Source organism: Vombatus ursinus, unplaced genomic scaffold (assembly GCF_900497805.2).
Source record: "Vombatus ursinus unplaced genomic scaffold, bare-nosed wombat genome assembly UNPS02007822.1, whole genome shotgun sequence".
NCBI classification, from domain to species: Eukaryota; Metazoa; Chordata; class Mammalia; order Diprotodontia; family Vombatidae; genus Vombatus; species Vombatus ursinus.
The window spans coordinates 123247-142216 of record NW_020947600.1 but is presented as its reverse complement, the minus strand read 5'-3'; the positions used below and the strand labels follow the sequence as shown (position 1 = coordinate 142216).

General features: G+C 37.9%; 1 protein-coding gene across 1 annotated transcript in view; it reads right to left on the bottom strand.

Annotated features, from left to right (window-relative positions):
* LOC114034000 (ovochymase-2-like) overlaps nucleotides 1–18970 on the bottom strand; it is a 51238-nt gene that overhangs the window by 10253 nt on the left and 22015 nt on the right. The window contains exons 13-17 of the mRNA XM_027849646.1: nucleotides 12680–12773; nucleotides 11218–11349; nucleotides 10782–10847; nucleotides 9010–9196; nucleotides 5883–5952 (exon numbers count right to left, since the gene is read on the bottom strand). Coding sequence (XP_027705447.1) covers nucleotides 5883–5952; nucleotides 9010–9196; nucleotides 10782–10847; nucleotides 11218–11349; nucleotides 12680–12773 — 549 coding nt within the window. The remainder of the gene's footprint in view (nucleotides 1–5882; nucleotides 5953–9009; nucleotides 9197–10781; nucleotides 10848–11217; nucleotides 11350–12679; nucleotides 12774–18970) is intronic.

Genomic DNA, 18970 nt, shown 5'->3' with positions numbered 1-18970 from the left:
AAGTATCATTTTCCCATATTAAGAATGTAAACAGATTAACCTTACTGAGTCCCTTATGATTTCTTTTTCCTGTTTACCTTTTTTTATTAATTTATTTTGATTTATCAACAATCACTTCCACAAGTTTTTGAGTTTTAAATTTTTCTCCCCTTTCCTTCCCACCTCCCTCACCAAGACAGTGCACAATCTCATATAGGCTATACATAGACATTCCTATTAAACATTTTCATATTAGTAATGTTGTAAGGAAGAATTAGAACCAATAGGAGGAACCACCAGAAAGAGAAAACAAAACAAAACAGAAGAAAAAAATAGCAAATAGTATGCTTCGATATGCATTCAAAGTCCATAGTTCTTTCTTTGGATGTGGATAGCATTTTTCCATCATGAGGCCTTTGGAGACTTCTTAGATCCTTGCATTGCTGAAAAGGGCTAAGTCTGTCAACGTTAGTTATCACACAGCATGGCTGTTACTGTGTACAATGTTCTCCTGGTTCTGCTCACTTTATTCAGCATCAGTCCATACAAGTCTTTCCAGATTTTTCTGAAGTCTGCCTGCTCATCATTGCTTATAGCACAATAGTATTCCATTACATTCATATGACACAACTTGTTCATCCATTCCCCAATTGATGGGCATCCCCTCAATTTCCAATTCTTTGCCACCACAAAAAGAGCTGCTATAAATATTTTTGTACATGTGGGTCCTTTTCCCATTTGTGTGATCTCTTTGGAATACAGCCCTAGAAGTGCTATTGCTGGATCAAAGGGTATGCACATTTTTATAGCCCTTTGGGCATAGTTCCAAATTGCTCTCCAAAATGGTTGGATCATTTCACAACTCCACCAACAATGCATTAGTGTTCCAATTTTCCCACATCTTATCCAACATTTATCATTTTCCTGTTTTGTCATGTTAGCCAATATGATTAGTGTGATGTGGTATCTCAGAGATGTTTTGATTTGTATTTGTTTACCTTTTTATGCTTCTCTTGTGTCTTGTATTTGAAAGTCAAATTTTCTATTCAGCTTTGGTCTTTTCATCAGGAATACCTGAAAGTCCTCTATTTCATTGAATATTCATTTTTCCCCCAAAGGATTATACTGTTTTGCTGGGTAGGTGATTCTTGGTTGTAATCCTAACTCCTTTGCAGCTGAAATATAATATCCCAAGCCTTCTGATCCTTTAATGTAGAAGCTGCTAAATCTTGTGTCATCCTGACTGTTGCTCCATGATATTTGAATTGTTTCTTTCTGGCTGCTTACAGTATTTACTCCTTGACCTGGGAGATCTGGTTTTGGCTATAATATTCCTGGGAATCTTCATTTTGGAATCTCTTTTGGAGGTGATTGATGGATTCTTTCCATTTCTATTTCCCCTCTCGATCTAGAATATCAGGACAGTTTTCCTTGATAATTTCTTGAAAGATGATATCTAGGCTCTTTTTTTGATCATAGCTTTGAGGTACCACAATAATTCTTAAATTATATCTCTTTAGGGCAGGTAGGTGGCACAGTGGATAGAGTACCGGCCTTGGAGTCAGGAGGACCTGAGCTCAAATCCAGTCTCAGACCAGACACTTGACATTTATTAGCTGTGTGACCCTGGGCAAGTCACTTAACCCAAATTGCTTCATTAAAAAAAATTTATCTCTCCTTGATCTTGTCAGTTATTTCCAATGAGATATTTCACATTTTCTTCTATTTTTTTTCATTCTCCTGATTTTGTTTTATTGTTTCTTAATGTCTCATGGAGTTATTAGCTTCCACTTGCCCAATTCTAATTTTTAAGAAATTATTTTCTTTAGTGAGCTTCTGTATCTCCTTTTCCATTTGGCCAATTCTGTTTTTTAAGGAGCTTTTTCTTCAATGAAGTTTTATATGTCTTTTTCCATTTGGCCAATTCTACTTTTTAAGGACTTCTTTTCTTCAGTGGATTTTTGTGCCTCTTTTTACCATTTTGCTTATTCTGTTTTTTAAGGTGTTATTTTCTTCAGTATTTTTTTGTGCTTCCTTTACCAAACTTTTGACTCTTTTCATTACTTTTTTGCATCACTCTCATTTCTTTTCTCAATTTTTCTTCTGCCTCTCTTATATGATTTTTTAAATCTTTTTTGAGCCCTCCAAGGAATTCTTTTTAGGCCTGACACCAACTCACATTTTTCTTTGGGTCTTTGGATGTAGCAGTTTTAATTTCATTGGATTTTCTGAGTTTGTGTTTTTATTTTCCCTGTCACTATAGTAACTTTCTATGGTCAAGTTCTTTTTCTTATTGTTTGCTCATTTTTCCAGCCTATTCATTAACTTTTAACTTAATGTAAAAGTTGGGCTCTGCTACCAGGGTAGAGGGGACATTGTCCTAAGTCTCAGGTTTTTTGTGGAGCTCTTTGGGGGTCTCTAAGTTTCCAGTTTTCCAAAGTGGTATGATCTAAGGAGATGCATTTTACTGTTCTCCTGTCCTGTGCTCTGGTGTATGAGTGACCACCAGCACATTTTTCAGCCCTAGAAATGTGACCAAGGTCTCCGCTCCCCTGCAGTCAAAAGCTTTAGTGTGCTGGTGCTTCTCTTCACCCTGGGGCTATAACCCAGATTCACTCATGGGCAATGCATCAAAGTCCTGAACTTAGTGCCAGAAAAGGGAACCCTGCAATCTCCTTCTGACCAGTTGTTTGACCCCCTTACTATCTGTGGGCTGAGAGCTTTGGAAGCCTCTGCTGCTGATCCAGTTGCCCCCAAGGCCTGCTGTTGGCTTGCCAGGGTGTTGCCTGCACTGGACTACACTCCACTCTCACCCAGATGTGACAGACCTTTCCTGTTGACCTTCTATGTTGTCTTGGGCTGGAAGACACCCCATCCTTTTGTTGGTTTGTCACTCCAGAATTTATTTTGAGGCATTATTTTAAAATTGTTTAGAGGGGAATTTGGGAGAGCTCAAAGGAGTCTCTGACTTTTTTCTAACATCTTGTCTCCACTCCTATTTCCCATAGTCTTTCTCTCTTTTCTTTCTGTTTCTTGGTACTTTTAACACACTGTCCTACATGATATCTCTCACTCATATCCACTTCTTTCTTTTAATATAGCCACCACCCTAGCTCAAGGTCAATATCACTTGTATTTCAGCCTCAATTGATCTTCATTCAAATGTTCTCCATCATGCTTCTCCTTTCTGATCCCTTGATATCTTCACATGAGTATATCTTCTTAATATCCAAGGCTACTCTGTATCTACCCAGCCATATTTACCTCTTCTGTTCCTTTTAAATGGAGCATTCTCTTCCAGAATCATGTTCCCATTATACATTTCACATTCAACTATAACTCAGCAATACTGAAAATGTCCTATTTGTCTACCTTCATTAGGACCTCTAGATCATTTTGGGTTTTCCCCATATTTTATGCTTGTGAATCTCTCTAAAGATATCTGAGTGCATGATTCCTTTATTTAACTTTGTCTCTTAGGAATTTCTGGGCATCTCTACTATTGTTCTTCTTCCTACATTGCAGCTGTCCTTAAACTCAGAAGTTCTAACTCTTATCCATCATGGACTGGGAGTTTGGTGAAGCCTATGGATCCCATCTCAGAATGTTTTTAAATACATAAAATAAAATAACCTAGGATTACAAAGGAAACCAATTATATTGAAATATAGTTATCAAAATATTGTTTAAAAGCAAGTTCATGGAACTTCTAAAAATTAGTTCAAAATTTTAAAATTCCTATTCTATGATATCTAGCGTATGTGTGTGTGTGTAAACATTTTTCTCTCTCCTCCTTCCTTTTCAATTTAAGGGTCTTTTATTAAATTTGTAAAGGCTCCAGGCAAATACATTTTACCAGGCCTCCTTAGTTATACTGAATCTCTGAACAAGAACCTGTCATGCCTATATATTAAATTATGGTCCACAAAACTATACCCCATTCTCAGACACCAATAACCTGCTCACTTCCCAGATCTTATCACTCTCTTTTCATGCTACAGTACTCTGAATGAGCACAATTATAAGGGACCAGTCTCACATAAACCAGCAATAATTGTATTGCTTCTCCCATCTAAATACATTGAACTCATGTCACTGTCTAATGTCTTATCCATGGCATTTGCATTGCACTGCCCCTCTCTTTACCTGGACTCTTCTGGAAGGTTTTTACCCTGGCTTGGTTATTCTCTACAATGTTGGCCTGGGTGGCTGGAAACAGGAGTCATAGTGAGCCCAGGAATATCAGTTCTTGTGAGATTGGGGCCTCCATATAAACTACTAGATACATGAAGTCTGTACTGTCCTGGAACCCTAGGACCTGTGTATATTCTTCACAACCCTAAGCCCAACTCCTCTAGCACTCTTCCAGATGATCATTAACAATAGATTATTGGACCTGTTAAGATATCTGCAAATGGGTCAATTCAACAAATATATATTAAATGCCTAGAACATAGAAGACACTTTGCTAGGCCTTGAGAAAGTTAAAAACAAAACAGTTCCTACCCTCAATAAGCTTCCACTCTATTAGAGAGATACAATACATATGCTGAGAAATAAACATAAAGTGGGAAAGAGCACTAACAACTGGTTAGCATCAGCATTCCTCTGTAGGACATCATCCATCATCTGTACTTTGGAAGACCCTAAGGATTCTTTGGGGTACCAAAGGAATCAATTTTAGATATGGAGCCAGTAGATACTAGAAATGATTGCTGGATTGAAATGAATTAAAGAGTAGCCCTGACAGCCAATCTTTCAGATTCTCACTTAACCTCTTTTAAATATATTCATCAATACAGCATCTCCTCAGCCCACACTTCTGATATCCATTGTTACCACAAAGGACACCCCCCCCAACCCTGTCCAATAGACAGAGTTACGATGTTTATGTTACAGTCAAAAACTTCCAAATTCAGTTTTAAATGATCGATAGTTCTCCACCAGGGGACTCCTTTCTTCCATTTGTACAGTCTATAGGGCAGTATAGGACAACCTCCCCTAATTTTTCAGTAACAGATCCTCTCCTTCATCCAACCTAGTCCTATACAATTATTCAAAGTTAGTTTTCAAATGCCAATTTGCTCTAGGCTAGGAAGTGTTTTTGATCCTGGCATCCCTCAAACATGTCTGGGAATATGATGGTGGACTCAAATGGTAACTATGTGACTATAGCCAGAAATATTGTACCATTATTGTACTGTATTTTTTTCAATCCATTCCCTCTTCTGGGAACAGGGTCAGGACCTGAGAAGACCTATATAGGCTCCATGGTATTAACACTATTTTTCCACATTGGGAGATTAGGGAAGAGGTTTCATCTAGGACAATCTGGTTCACTCAATCCATGAGGCAAGATGAGGGAAGGAGGAGTTAAGGTTGACGCTCAAGGGACTGGCTTCTTACTATGCCCAGTCTACCAACGACTAGTGTTAGGAGAGACTTCAAGAAAATAAATGCATTGATTCTTTGTTGGTGTATCTGTGAATTAGTACAGCTGTTCTGGAAAGCAATTTTTAGAAATGTCCAGAAAAGTCATTATATTGTCATACCCTTTGACCCAGCAATACTAACTAATCCTAAATCCCAGAGAGATCAGAGAAAGAACAAAAGGTCCCATATGTACAAAAATATTTATAACCACTCTCTTTTTTTGTAGTGGCAAAAAACTAGAAACCAAGAGAGCTCCTATCAAATAGAGAATGGCTGAAAAATTATGGTATTTGAAAGTAACAGAAAGTTACTGTATGAAAGTGCTGTATGAGAGAAAGAAATGGTTGCAGTGAAATCCAGAAAAACTTGTGCAAACAGATGCAGAGTGAAGTGAGAAGAATGAGAACAATTTATACTAAAATAAAATTGCAAGAATGAATTATTTTTAAAGACTTAATATTTTGCCCTACCTGTTGGTTGTTTCGCTCAGTCAGATCATGGACTCCAGCAATTACCATCCACACAGGCACATGTTGCTTCCTAGACAAAAGTGAAGGGAAAATTCTAAGAGGACTTTTAACTATATCTGCTGAAACAGAATGTGATGTTAGAAATAAAAGCCACACGATTCCTTCTGAATCCCATGAGACAATGGCCAGGCTTGTGCATAGTCTAGCCCAGAGGAGTGCCCTGTACACAATCAGAGCTTGAATTTTTATAACACCTTAAGGTTTGTTAAGTACTTAGCTCGCAATAATTCTGTTAGCTAATGAGAGTATCATTATCCCCATTTTACATATAAGGAAACTGAAGTTCAGGGTGGTTAAGTGATTCCCCCAAGTTCCCACAGATACAAAATGTCATATTTAAACTGGAACTCAGATATCTCCTACCACCAAGCCCAATATTCATTCTACTATAGGATAGAAGCTCAGTGAATATTTCTTGAATGAATAAATCTCAAATCAAAAAGAAAGGAGAAACTGAGAAGAAACAACCCTTCAGGACTTTCCTACTTGTAATATGATAGCTGGTATTTTATAGTTTTTATTTCCAAGGAATTTTTTATTCACTATTCATTCCAACAATAGGTTGGTAATATCCCTTCCACTTTATAAATGGAGGAGACTACTGAGGCACATTGCAATAAGAATGTTATTCTGTGCGTGTGTATTTGTATGTATGTATTTTTTGCCTTTCTTTTGTATCCCCAGCACTTAACAGTGTCTGGCACATAAAAGATACTTAATAAATGCTTGCTGAGTGAATACAAAACTAGATTGATGGTCACGAATGGATGATGATCCACTATCTTCTACTGTTATTTTTTTTAAAGCATTAACTCAGTAGAGCAAAAAGTACTCATATTTATACTGCAACAAAGTGTTTGTCTTGAGCATGTTAAGATCATGTCCATTACAAATGTAATCACTGAGATAATCTTATTTCAATGATCCACTAAGTATTCAAATCAAACAGAGAATCAAAAAGGGAGAGACATCCAGCAAACATCTCCTCTAGTGTTTTGGGGAAAGGTACCATACAGCACCCAAATAAAAAATGCATTTTCTAGATGGTGAGGTTCTCCAAGAGAGTTCATACTGATTGTATCAAGGGCTAAAACACTGCATAGTTTCCTCAATGAGAATAACCACCACTGTAGAAAAAAGTTCACACTAACTATCCACAAAGGAAAACCAAAGTGGATGAAGAATATATATTGCTGAAATAACTGGATACATTTTGATTGCCAGCATGTTAGATATTCCATTAGTACTTATATCTCGGATAGACACCATAGATAGACAATGAGTTGAGCCTAGTACAGAATAGGAAGAAATCAGGTAAGATCTGATTTTGAAAAGTTATTTAATACTTCCAATGATCCTAAGCTGTTCACTACTTTTAAAAAATCTTTAGTATCTTTAGTATTCTCTCAGTGGTATGATATAGCTACATATCACATAACAAATATCTCAGAATATCAGATTTGCAAGTGCCTCAAAAGATAGTAGAAAGTCAAATGGGAGTTGTAAATAGGTTGCTGCTTGGATATGAGAAGCACAAAAGGCATTCTATACATTATTTCACTTGATCCTCATGACATTCCTTTAAGTCGAGAAGATCTTTCTATCCTCAATTTAAAGATGAGGAAAATGAGGCTCAAAAGTGTTTGGGATTGGTGCAAGGTCATATACATGGTAAAGCTGGTATTCAAACACAGATCTTCTGACTTGAAGTTTATTGTTCTTTCCACTACACCAAGCAGTCAATAAATATAAGTCCACAGGCTCAAATAATCATTTGCCTGCTATTATGACCAATTTAATCAGTTGTACAGAATGCCAATTACATGAGTAATATGGCAGATAGAATCATATATATATTTGTATATATATATATATAATATAGCAGATAGGATTTATACATATATAAATGAGTAATATGGCAGATAGGATTATATCGACTTTAATGCCAGGGCTCAGAGAAAACACACCAGATGCAGGAATTGATCATCATGTAATCATCATGGTTAATGGGGAACATGTAAAGTACTGAATAAGTGCATTGGATGTGGGCAAGGATGCAGATTGTACAGATCCAGAGGACAGCCTATTCCTGTACCTGAACCTCTCCTTCCCTGACAATGTAAAGGATGCATTGTATATAAGCCATGGCACTCATAATGTTCCCATTAGATCCCAACACAATGTGTGTAAGGCAACATCCCAAGAACTGTTCTTGCCACTGAGCCAAAGTCCCCTTCCCCAGATGGTCACTTGATATTAAATGGTGGCAATAAAAAAAAGACAGAAAAAATGAATATTAAAATGGCACTCTAGGATAGGAGATTTGAAGTTCGGCAGCGGAAGATGTTTCCATCTTCCCAGAGGTTTTGCTATCTAACAGGTGGTACCTGTAGTAGTAATGGATAGTGCCACAGAGGAGATAGAGGTCCTAATTTTCTATCAGCAGGTACTACTTTAAGAGCTAGTTGGTGGAGACATCTAGGTGGCACAGTGGATAGTGCACCAGCCCTGAAGTCAGGAGGATCTGAGTTCAAATCCAGCCTCAAACACTTACTAGCTGTATGACCCTGGGCAAGTAACTTAATGCTGATTGCCTAGTTAGAACAGGACTTCTGTGTTCCAATAAGGACACCAAAAGGTGCACGTACAGTAAGAACCTCTAAGTCCTAAATTTGTCTCCAACCTACTTCTCCATACACCTGTCTGTTCTTCATTTGGAACTCTGCTTGTGTCTAAAATCTCTTTGATGACCTCCATATGTCATTCTCTAATTCCTTCATGTTAAAGAGTTTTGTCTTCCCAGTGGCAAGAGCAGCAGGTGAAAATAAAGGGGAGTTTGTAGATAGAAAAGGAAGCTGCTAGGACTGTTTTGATGAGTCCATATGAGCAAGAAGAAAGGAAATCCAGAGATCCACGAGAAAGAGCAGAAGAAGACATTATAAGACAAGGCTGTTGGCCCAGGTAGTTGTGAGAGCTGTCATCATTCAGAGGCGTGAAGGATCCTTGGAAGGCTGAAGGCTAAAGAGAAATCCATCATGAATCCACCAGACCTTCCCATTGTACTTACTTATCATTAAAACAATGGGCAGCTGTGACCACCCAGCTCTTCCCAATCACTGTCCCCCCACAGAGATGTTCTGCAGCAATCTGCAGGCTGACCTGCCAGGGCCAAGACCTGGGTGCTGCTGGCTGTCCTCCCACAATCCTGGTGAAGAGAAACCTGGGAGTCTTGGAAGCTGCTCCACAGTGACCACCTAGGAAAAGCGGGATAGGATGACTTCAAGATTGTCCATCAATATCAGTTACTGCAGGGCTGATGTATATGGGGCCCATTCCCAAAACCCAGAGTCAAAGAACAAGGAGGTAGTCACTGTACTCCAAACTGGAGTAAAATGGAAAAGATAAAAGTGATATTCAAGGGGCAGCTAGGTGGTGCAGTAGATGGAGTACTGGCCCTGTAGTCAAGAAGACCTAAGTTCAAATTCAGCCTCAGATACTTACTGGGCAAGTCACTTAACCCTAATTACTTTGCAAAAAAAAAAAAAGATATTCAAGAAAATACAATATAAGGCAGTAGTCAATGACCTGTAGGGACCAAACCTCAAAAGCATCTCTCCTCCCTCATTTTCACTGTGTTCAGCCTATCACATCCCAATTCCTCTATACAAAAGATTCTTAATCTAGGGCAAGGCTTCTTAAACTTTTTCCACTCCTGACTTCTTGGTGTTGCACAACCTGAGGGCGTGCACAGTGCAAAGTGTACATGCTTTGTGTTCAGAACCAAGGCTTCAGTGAAGTTGCCCACAGTGCAGCATAGGTAAGTACTGCCAGAAACACCTCAGATTCATTACACATTTGATTTTTAATTAATTTTCTGTTGCCAAATTTTTTGAGACCCCCATCTCGACCCACAGTTTAAGAAGCACTGATCTAGGGTACAAGAACTTAGGGAAAAAAATGTGTCTTCATTTTCACTAATTTCCAACTAAATTTAACATTTCCTTCAATTATGAATTTTTTTAATTATTCTGAAAAGGAACCCACAGGCTTCACCAGACTGCCAAAGAGGTTCATCACACACACACACATACACAATTTAAATGCCTACTGTGGATTATTCCTTTCACATATTCCTCCTATCTCTTAGCATTCACTATGCCACCACCATAATCCTGCCATCTATCACATCTTTCCTGGACTTTAGCATTCTGACTAGTCTCTTCCCTTCTCCTCTCTCCTCCTCCAATCCAATCTCACTGCTAACAGATAAATCTGAGAACTGTGGAATGTATGAGCAAGAAAGGACCCTAAGGATCATCTGGATTAGGGATTCTTCACATTTTTGTATCATGGGCCCCTCTGGCAGTCTGGGGAAGCCTATCAACCTGTTCTCAGATTCATTTCTCACATAAAATAAAATACATGTTCCAAAGGAAACCAATTATATTGGAATTTTCATCAAAACATTTTCAAGTTCATAGATTCCAGGTTAAGAAGCCCTGATCTACAGCAGCCTGGCTCCCAGGCCAGCACATGCTATATTAACTACACCATAATTCTGGGATCATAGACTCTCGGAGTTGGCTGGATCCTCAAGAGTTATCTAGTCCAAACTTCACCTAAACAGGAATCTTCTATAATATCACAACTGCTCATATGGTCCTTCCACATTAAGACTCCCAGTGATGGGGAACTCAATACCTCCCAAGAATTGGGGATAATTTGATTTATGGTTTAACAATGCAAGGTACTCAGAATCCATAATTCCAGCTCAGCTTTATTCCTAGTGTTCTTTGTGTATCTTCACTGGAGTTCTCAGTAGGCTTCCAAAGAACTCACCTGCAGCCTCCAGGTCTGTAACTGTGCCATGGCCAGCTGAAGGAAGTTCAGGCTCATCCTCTGTGCCTAAGATATTTAAATATGGGCAAAAACAGAACAATTAAAATAGTACAGAGAAAATGAAGTGTCCTCTTTCCTGCACTTATAAAATAGGGTTTTAGGATTCAGCAGGAAAATGCCATTGATAAGATTATGCTCTATGCTAGGATTAGAAAACAAAAGCTATTTCAGGATTTTTAGTGTTTTAATTGAATTGTGTATGGGTTTTCTGGAAACTTTTGGGAAATGCACCGTTGCTAAAGCACCAGAGCAATTAAAGAAGCAAATGGGGTTTGGAAAGGGATTGGAAGATGAAGGGAGCTAGTTGAAGAAGACTGGAAGAAGTTGGAGCATTGGGGACTATTGGCTCACCAATCAAGGGTTTGCTATTATTTACCTGTTTCAGAGATGAAGGAGATGGCGGCCTGGAATCCCCTGAAGACTCTACTTTCATCTGCCTGGAAGCTGATTAGCATGGCACTAGAGGAGCTCAGCCCAGGTGGGGGCACAGCAAAGCCACAGTACCGAGCTAACCCAATCCCAGCCCAGGAAAGCCAGCAGCATTGCCCGAGGCCCCTCACCAATGAGGGTGACATCAGACATTAATAGCAAGAAAAAGAAAAGGGAGACTTTTCTCAAAAGCAATTATTGAAAAACAAACTCAGATATGCCCAGAGATATTTTTAGCAAGAAAAGAGGAAGTTTAAGTTATGTAGAATTAGTATCAATTCTTTTAAATACATTTTAACCTCCCTGCCTCCAACATGTCAACTGGGATTTAGTCTCATAGATTATTAGAGGTTAAAAAAAAAAGACCTTAACAATCATCTGCTCCAACCTTTCATTTTAAAGCAAGGAACCTGAGACCCCAGGAAGTAAATGGTACATTGAAGGTCACACATTGGCAAAGCCAGAACACATACTCAGATCTTCAGACTTCAAATCCAATGTTCTTTACACCACAAAGCATGTAAATAGTCCATCTCAAGGACCTAGTCACGATTTTCTGTAGCCTCTCCCCAACATAAATGTCATCTAAAAGCATTCCACCTCACCATCACTCACATTAGAAAGCAGTGTAAGATTTGTAATGTGTTCTGCATACTTTATCTCATAATTCCAGTGCCTTCCACCTCTTAATTATCTCCAACTTATCTTAGCCATAGCTTGTTTATACATAAGTATTTGCATATTGTCTCCCCCATTATTAAGAAAAGGGATTGTCTTTTGCCTTCTTTGTGTCCCCAGCACTTAGCATACTGCCTAGCATACCCTAGACACTTCATGTTTATTGATTGACTAATCTTCATAATCTTCATGATGTTGTCAGTTAGGTGCTACTATGAACCCTATTTGACAAATGAGGAAACTGAGAGGTTAAGTGGCTTGGTCATAGTTACAGAGCTAGTAAGTGCCAGGGACAGTATTTGAACCTAGATCCTTCTAAATCTAAGTCTAGGAGACTTTCCATTATGCCATGCATGTCCTTCTGCATGCTTAAGTTCTGGGAGGGGGTGGGGCAGAAACCAAGGGAAACAAGGAAGAATATATCTTAGTTTGTTTATGGCACTATTCACCATCATAAAAACAAAATATTAGGGATGAATAAGATCTTAGACACTAGCCCAATATGCTTGTTCTATAGATGGGAAAACTGGAGTTTTCTTCTGACTTCTTTATGCCCTTCTCTCTAATCTACCTTTCCTCCAAAGCAAGGATGGGTGGCTGAGGAAATCTGATTGATGAAGAATTATTCCAATTCTGGGCACTATTTTCCCCACTTCAAACCCCGGTCATCATTCTTCATCCATCCTAAAAAATGGAAACAAAAGATATCAAAGATAAAATGAGACACTAACCTATTTCTTCTTTCCCTTCCACATCATCATATACTGTCACTGAGTCGGAGAGGCAGCCATCACTTTCTTCTAGTTCAAAGCTCTGAAATTCAAGCTGAAAAAAGGTAAAATTATATATGCAGCCAATATCATGGTTAGTTAATTAGCAAATTAGACTAAAAGATGGAATTGCATTGCCTCCTTGAGGCGAGATATAATAATAAGTGGGACAAATCCAAACAAAAAAGCATTCATTAAGCACCTACTATGTACAAGGCACTGTGCTAGATGAAGGGGAAAAGGAAAAGATAGGGACAGAAGCTGTGATTTCACTGGTATAGGGAATTTCTAGATAATAATGTTAAGGGATGATTGATGATGATGATGATGGTGGTGGTAGTGGTAATGGTGGTGGTGGTGGTGGTGGTGATAGCTAGCATTTATAGAGCACTTTAGGTTTGCAAAGCACTTTACAAATATTATTTCATTTTATCCTTACAATGATGGGAGGTAGGTGCTATTATTATCTTTATTTTACTGATGATGAAACTGAGATGGGGCATATAGGGGTTAAATGACTTGCCCAGAGTCACACAACTAATTAAGAGTCTGAGATGGGATTTAAATTCAGGATTTTCTAGCCCCAAATCCAATGCTCTATCCTAGCTGCCTACGATGATGAGGAAACTACCCTAATCAATAAAGGCTGGTGCATGGTATGCAATTTGTTGTTGTTGTTTAGTCATTTTCAGTCATGCCCAACATTTCATGACCCCATTTGACATTTTCTTGGCAAAGATACTAGATTAGTTTGTCATTTCCTTCTCCAGTTCGTTGTACAGATGAGGAACTGAGGAAAACATGGTTAAATGACTTGCCCAGTGTCACACAGTTATTATTTTTCCCCTAATGTCAATATTAAGTTCACAGAAACAGTAGTTTAATAAACACCACTCTTATTGGTACCTGATTCCAAAGAGGAAGCATTTTAGAGTTTAGTCTCTGGCAGAAATCTGCATCAGTGCACACCTCTTGGGTTCACAGAGTTGGAAAAAACTTGGAGATCACCTAGTCCAAAACAGCTCTTAAAAAGTAAAGCTCAGATTTGGACCCCGGGCTTGTGGCTCCAAATGCAGTCTTCTTTGTACACTATACCATCACTTCAAGTTCAGATGGATCTCAAATGTAGCTAACTTTAAAACCAAAGAGAAATATAGTTCTAAAGTGCATGCCAGGGGTCATCAAAGCAGCCTCCTCTAAGTGTAAGAAAAATGATTAGGAGAAAAAAAAACTCAAAATAATACACCTGGAAGGCAATTGATAGATGATCTCACCCACACACTCTTTCTTACATGTAAGGACACAGACTCATAGACATGAAATGACTTGCCTAAGGTCTCAGGGCGAGCAAGTAGCAGAAGTGGGATTCACACTAAGATCTTCTAAATTCAGTCCAGTGTTCTATTAACTAAACCACATGGATATAACTATCCTTTAATCCTGCTAAAGAAAGAGCCCTAGAAGAGATTCATAATATGTTCTCACAGTTCAGCACTTTGGGGATAATCCTCTTTTTACAGAGGATAAAACTGGGTCCTAGAAAGGGGAAATGATTTGTCTAGGACCACACAGATGATAAATAGCAGCACTGGGACATTTTTTTAATTTGGTGCACCAGCTCTGCTTGTAGGCTAAAAACATTTTTTTTTCAATTCTGTTTCTTTCTTACTCCATTTCCTTGCTTTTGCTTTTTCTGAAGTTTCCAAATGTTTTATTCACTCTTTTGGATGGACTAGAAATAAGTGTTTCCACTACAGAAAAGAAAGTTATTACAGTACAATTTCATGAATGGGAAGTGGATTCCTGAAGATATCTGGAAAAGGGCAAAAGGTTAATTTAAAAAAAAAAACCTAAATAATGGAATTCAGTTCTTTATATAATTTGTAAAAATGCACTAAATCACTATTAACTAGAGAAATGCAAATTAAAACAACTCTAAGCCACCTTATACTTATCAGGTTGGCTGATATAACAGAAAAAATAAAATGAGAAATGCTGGAGGGGATGTGGAAAAATTGGAACACTAACACACTGTTGGTGGAGTTGTGAACTGTTCCTACCATTCAGGTGAACAATTTGGAACTATGTCCAAATGGCTATAAAAGTGTGTATATACTCTTTGACCCAGCAATACCACTACTAGGTCTGTAACTCAAAGGGATCAAAGAAAAGTGAAAGGGATCTATTTGTACAAGAATATTTATAACAGCTTTTTTTTGTGGTGGCAAAGAATTGGGATTTGAGAGGAATGACCATCACTTGAGAAATGGTTGAACAAGTTGCAGTATGTGACTGTGATGGAATATTATCATGCTATAAGAAATGATGAACAAGATAGTTTCAGAAAAACCTGGGAAGATCTATATGAACCGATACAAAGTGAGGTGATCAGAACTAGGAGAACTTTGTACAAAGTAACAGCAATATTGTAATGATGATCAGTTGTAAAAGACTTAGCTGCTGTGATCAAGACAATGACCCAAGACTACCTATGACGAGAAATGCAATGCCCTCCAAAGAGAGAACAAATGAACTCTGGGAGCAGATTGAAGCATATTTCTTTTACTCTCTTTATTTTTCTTGTCTTCTGTGTGTGTTTTCTTTTGCCACACGGCTAATCTGGAAAGATGTCTTGCATGACTTTAAATGTAAAATCAACCTCATATTGCTTGCCTTCTCAAAAGCTGGAGGAGGGGGAGGAAGGGAGAGAATTTGGGACTCAGAATTTTTTAAAACAAATGTTTCAAAATTTTAATGTAATTAGAAAATACTTAAATAAACAAAAAGATTTTTTAAAAATAAAGTACTTTGTGAAAAAAATGAAATAAAAAAATGAAAAGAAAAAAGTAAGGAAAGAATTCAATAGCAAAGATAATATATTGCTTCTCTTGGGTCCTTGGTCTCTTTCTCCTCTGATATTTTGCTTTCAAGTTCTTTTCCATCATCTCTTCTAATTCTGGGGCAACTTTATCAGCACTACCCATTTTTCCTGGTCCTCTCTTTTCCCTCTTTTATCTCATTCCTATTCTTCAAATTTTTCGTTATACTTTTCAGCAATTTCTGCATTTAGGAATCAAATTGCCAGCAGTGTTCAGGCTCAGAACTTTCATCAGTAAAGTGTGTGCGAGTGCATGCATGTGCAGACATGTACATGTGTGCACAAGTGTGTTTCAGACCCAAACCCTATCACTTCCTGCCTTAGCTTTCAGTTCCATCAATGATGTTAATATTGTGATTTGCACCAATCCCTTCTTGTGAGTAGAAGATTCATTCTTTTCTCCCTGTGTTTCATTATCTTCATCTCACCACTCACTTGTTCTTTCTATTCTGGAAGGTCATTCTCAAATGAAAATTGGGATAGATTTGTTTTCATCTTAAGAGCTCTTCTCTGTATTCTTCAAGTATCTTAATCTCCTACTGAGAAAAAGAAGCTATGAATCAAATTATGGGTTATGGTTCAAATCATCATCATTCTCAGTGAAAATTTCATAATCTACCTGAGTTTCCTTGGCACTGAAGCCAGAAGCTGGGCAGTTGTGGTGGTGGCTGTGACAGCTGCAGTGCACAGTCAATGCTGCATCTTTGTTTCTTTCATTTAAATCCATGGTAATCCTTTAAAGAGTGTCATCCAATAACAAATTGCAGATATCTATACCAACCTACCTGGTTCAATAATCATGGAATCATAGACTCCTGGGGCTGGAAGGGACTTTAGAACTCCAGCCCTTCTACTCATTGTAAGAATCCTTCTATCTTATTGTTTCCTCCTAAGATACTAAGCTGCTCCTCCATTGTGGATCTTCTATATTATACCTGCCATCTTCCATAGTATCTTGCCTTACAGTTTTATCAAAGAATTTTCTCCCTCCTCTTCAAAATGCCTTTTAATTGATTCACTGGTTCTCGGGGCACCTTGTTCCTAATATTTTTAAGATACTCTCTGTTCCTTAACAGACCAGTCAAATCTTCATCAAAATCATCTATGTTGTCAGCTATTTTCTTCTGATGCTAAGATCTTCAACTGCAACAAGATGAAAACATCGCCTATGCCCAGAAATATTTCAACCTCCTACACAGGAATCTGTATGTTCCCCCACATTTCTTCTTGTTTCTATCATTTCTCTCCATATTGAGTCAGCAGAAGGGGGTGGCAGTAGGTGAATTTGCTAAGTCCTCCTTGCTCTTTAGCCTGGTCTTTAACACACATTCAAGGAAATAGCATATCTCCCAATTATCACAGTCATGACTAAATAAGGTTGCCACTCAGAAGAGAGCAGAAAAGATTACCAAAAATATTTTTCCTTGGGACAATCAGAGAGAATGGCCTGAGGATAACTTTTCTATGTGAAACAAGAAGATGCTACATATCAGTGTAAAGATTCCTTTGAAATTCAAATGAACTTTGTTGAATCTTTTGCACAATTAAATTCAATTCAAAAGACATTTATTAAGCACCTATTTTTTAAAGCCCTGTCACTGAACCTGAGGATAAAATAATTGGCCACTGACCTTTAGAAGCTTAAACAATTATGGTACAACATGTACAAAGATAAGTATAATGCAATGGATTTTTTTTAAAACAAAGAGAAGATTAACAAATGGGAGGATTAGAAAAAATTATGTAGAGAATGTGGCATGCAATTCAAGTTTTAAGATGAGAACTCCACAACACAGAGATGAAAAGAAAGTTCATTCCAGGCATTTCAGACATCTTGTATAAATGCATAGTGGATAGGAGATAGAATATCTCATTCAGGGAATAGCTGGTGGTCAAGTTTAGCTGGAATGTAAAATGCATGAAGAGAAATGATATGAAATAATACTGGAGAGGTAAACATGGGTCATATTATAAAAGGCTTTAAATGCTAGACAAGGGAGGTGTCATTTTATCCTAGGAGCAAGAGTGAGCTACAGAAGGTTTTTGAGCAGTAAAGTAACATGTTTACATATGTTTCTTTAGAAGATGATTTTAGTAGTTCTGTAGAAGGATTGAAGAAGGAAGAAACTGGAATGAGGGAGACCATTAAGAAGACTATTATAGTAGTCCAGGAGAAAGCAGGTGAGAATTTGAACTAGGGTGATGCCCACGAGAATGTAAAAAGGGAAGCACATGCAAGAGATGCTGTGGATGTAAAATTGACAAAAATGTAGCAAGCAATTGGCTATGGGAAGAAAGGGACAAGAAACAGTCAAAGATGACTAAAGTTTTGAACTTGAGTGATTGATAAGTTGGTGATGCCCTCAAAAGAAATAGGAAAGTTTGGAGAAGGAGTGGGTTTATGAGCGAAGGTATTGAGTTCCATTTTGACTACATTGAGCTTGAGAATCCAATAGAACATTCAGTCAAGTAAAGAAGTACCACTGGAATTCAGTGAAGACATAGAGGTATGAATTGCTGTTCAGTCGTTTCAGTCGTGTCCAACTCTTTGTGACAGCTTTTGGAGTTTTCTTGGCAAAGATACTAGATTGGCTTGTCTTTTCCTTCTCCAGTTTATTTTTATAGATGAGAAACTGAAGCAAACAGGATTAAGTGATTTGCCCAGGGTCACACAGCTAGTAAGTGTCTGAGGTCAGATTTGTACTCAGGAACATGAGTATTCCTGAGTTCAGTCCTAGCACTCTATCCATTACCTAGATGCCCCAGAGATATGGAAGGCATCTGTATAAAGATGATAATTGTACCCAGGGATGCAGATGAAATCACCAAATGAAAGAAAGTGTGTATGGAGAAGAGAGAAGAGGGACAAAGACAGACTCTTTGGAAGTATACATGCTTAGGGTAGAGAGATGAATGATTATTCAGCAAAGTATACTGGACAGGTAGAATCAGACAGATAGGAAAACAAAGAAAGAACAATGTTACAAAAATCGACTGAGGAGCCATGGACAAACATTAGATTTTATTGTGGTTATGTCTTCTTACCTGGATTCTAATCATAGCTCTGTTACTGATGTAGGTGCTACGCAACTATTCTTTTTTTTTAATAATATTTTATTTTTCCCCAATTACTTGTTAAAATCATTTTTTTTTAAAGTTTTGAGTTACAAATTCTATCCCTCCCTCCTACCCAACACCCCCCCTTCCTGAGAAGGCAGATAGTCTGATATAGGTTATATGTGTGCAATCATGTAAAACATTTCCACATTAGTCATTTTGTACAAGAAGACAAAAGAAAAAAGAGAAAGAAAAAGAAAGAAAGAAAGAAAGAGAAAGAAGGAAAGAGAAAGAAAGAAAGAAAGAAAGAAAGAAAG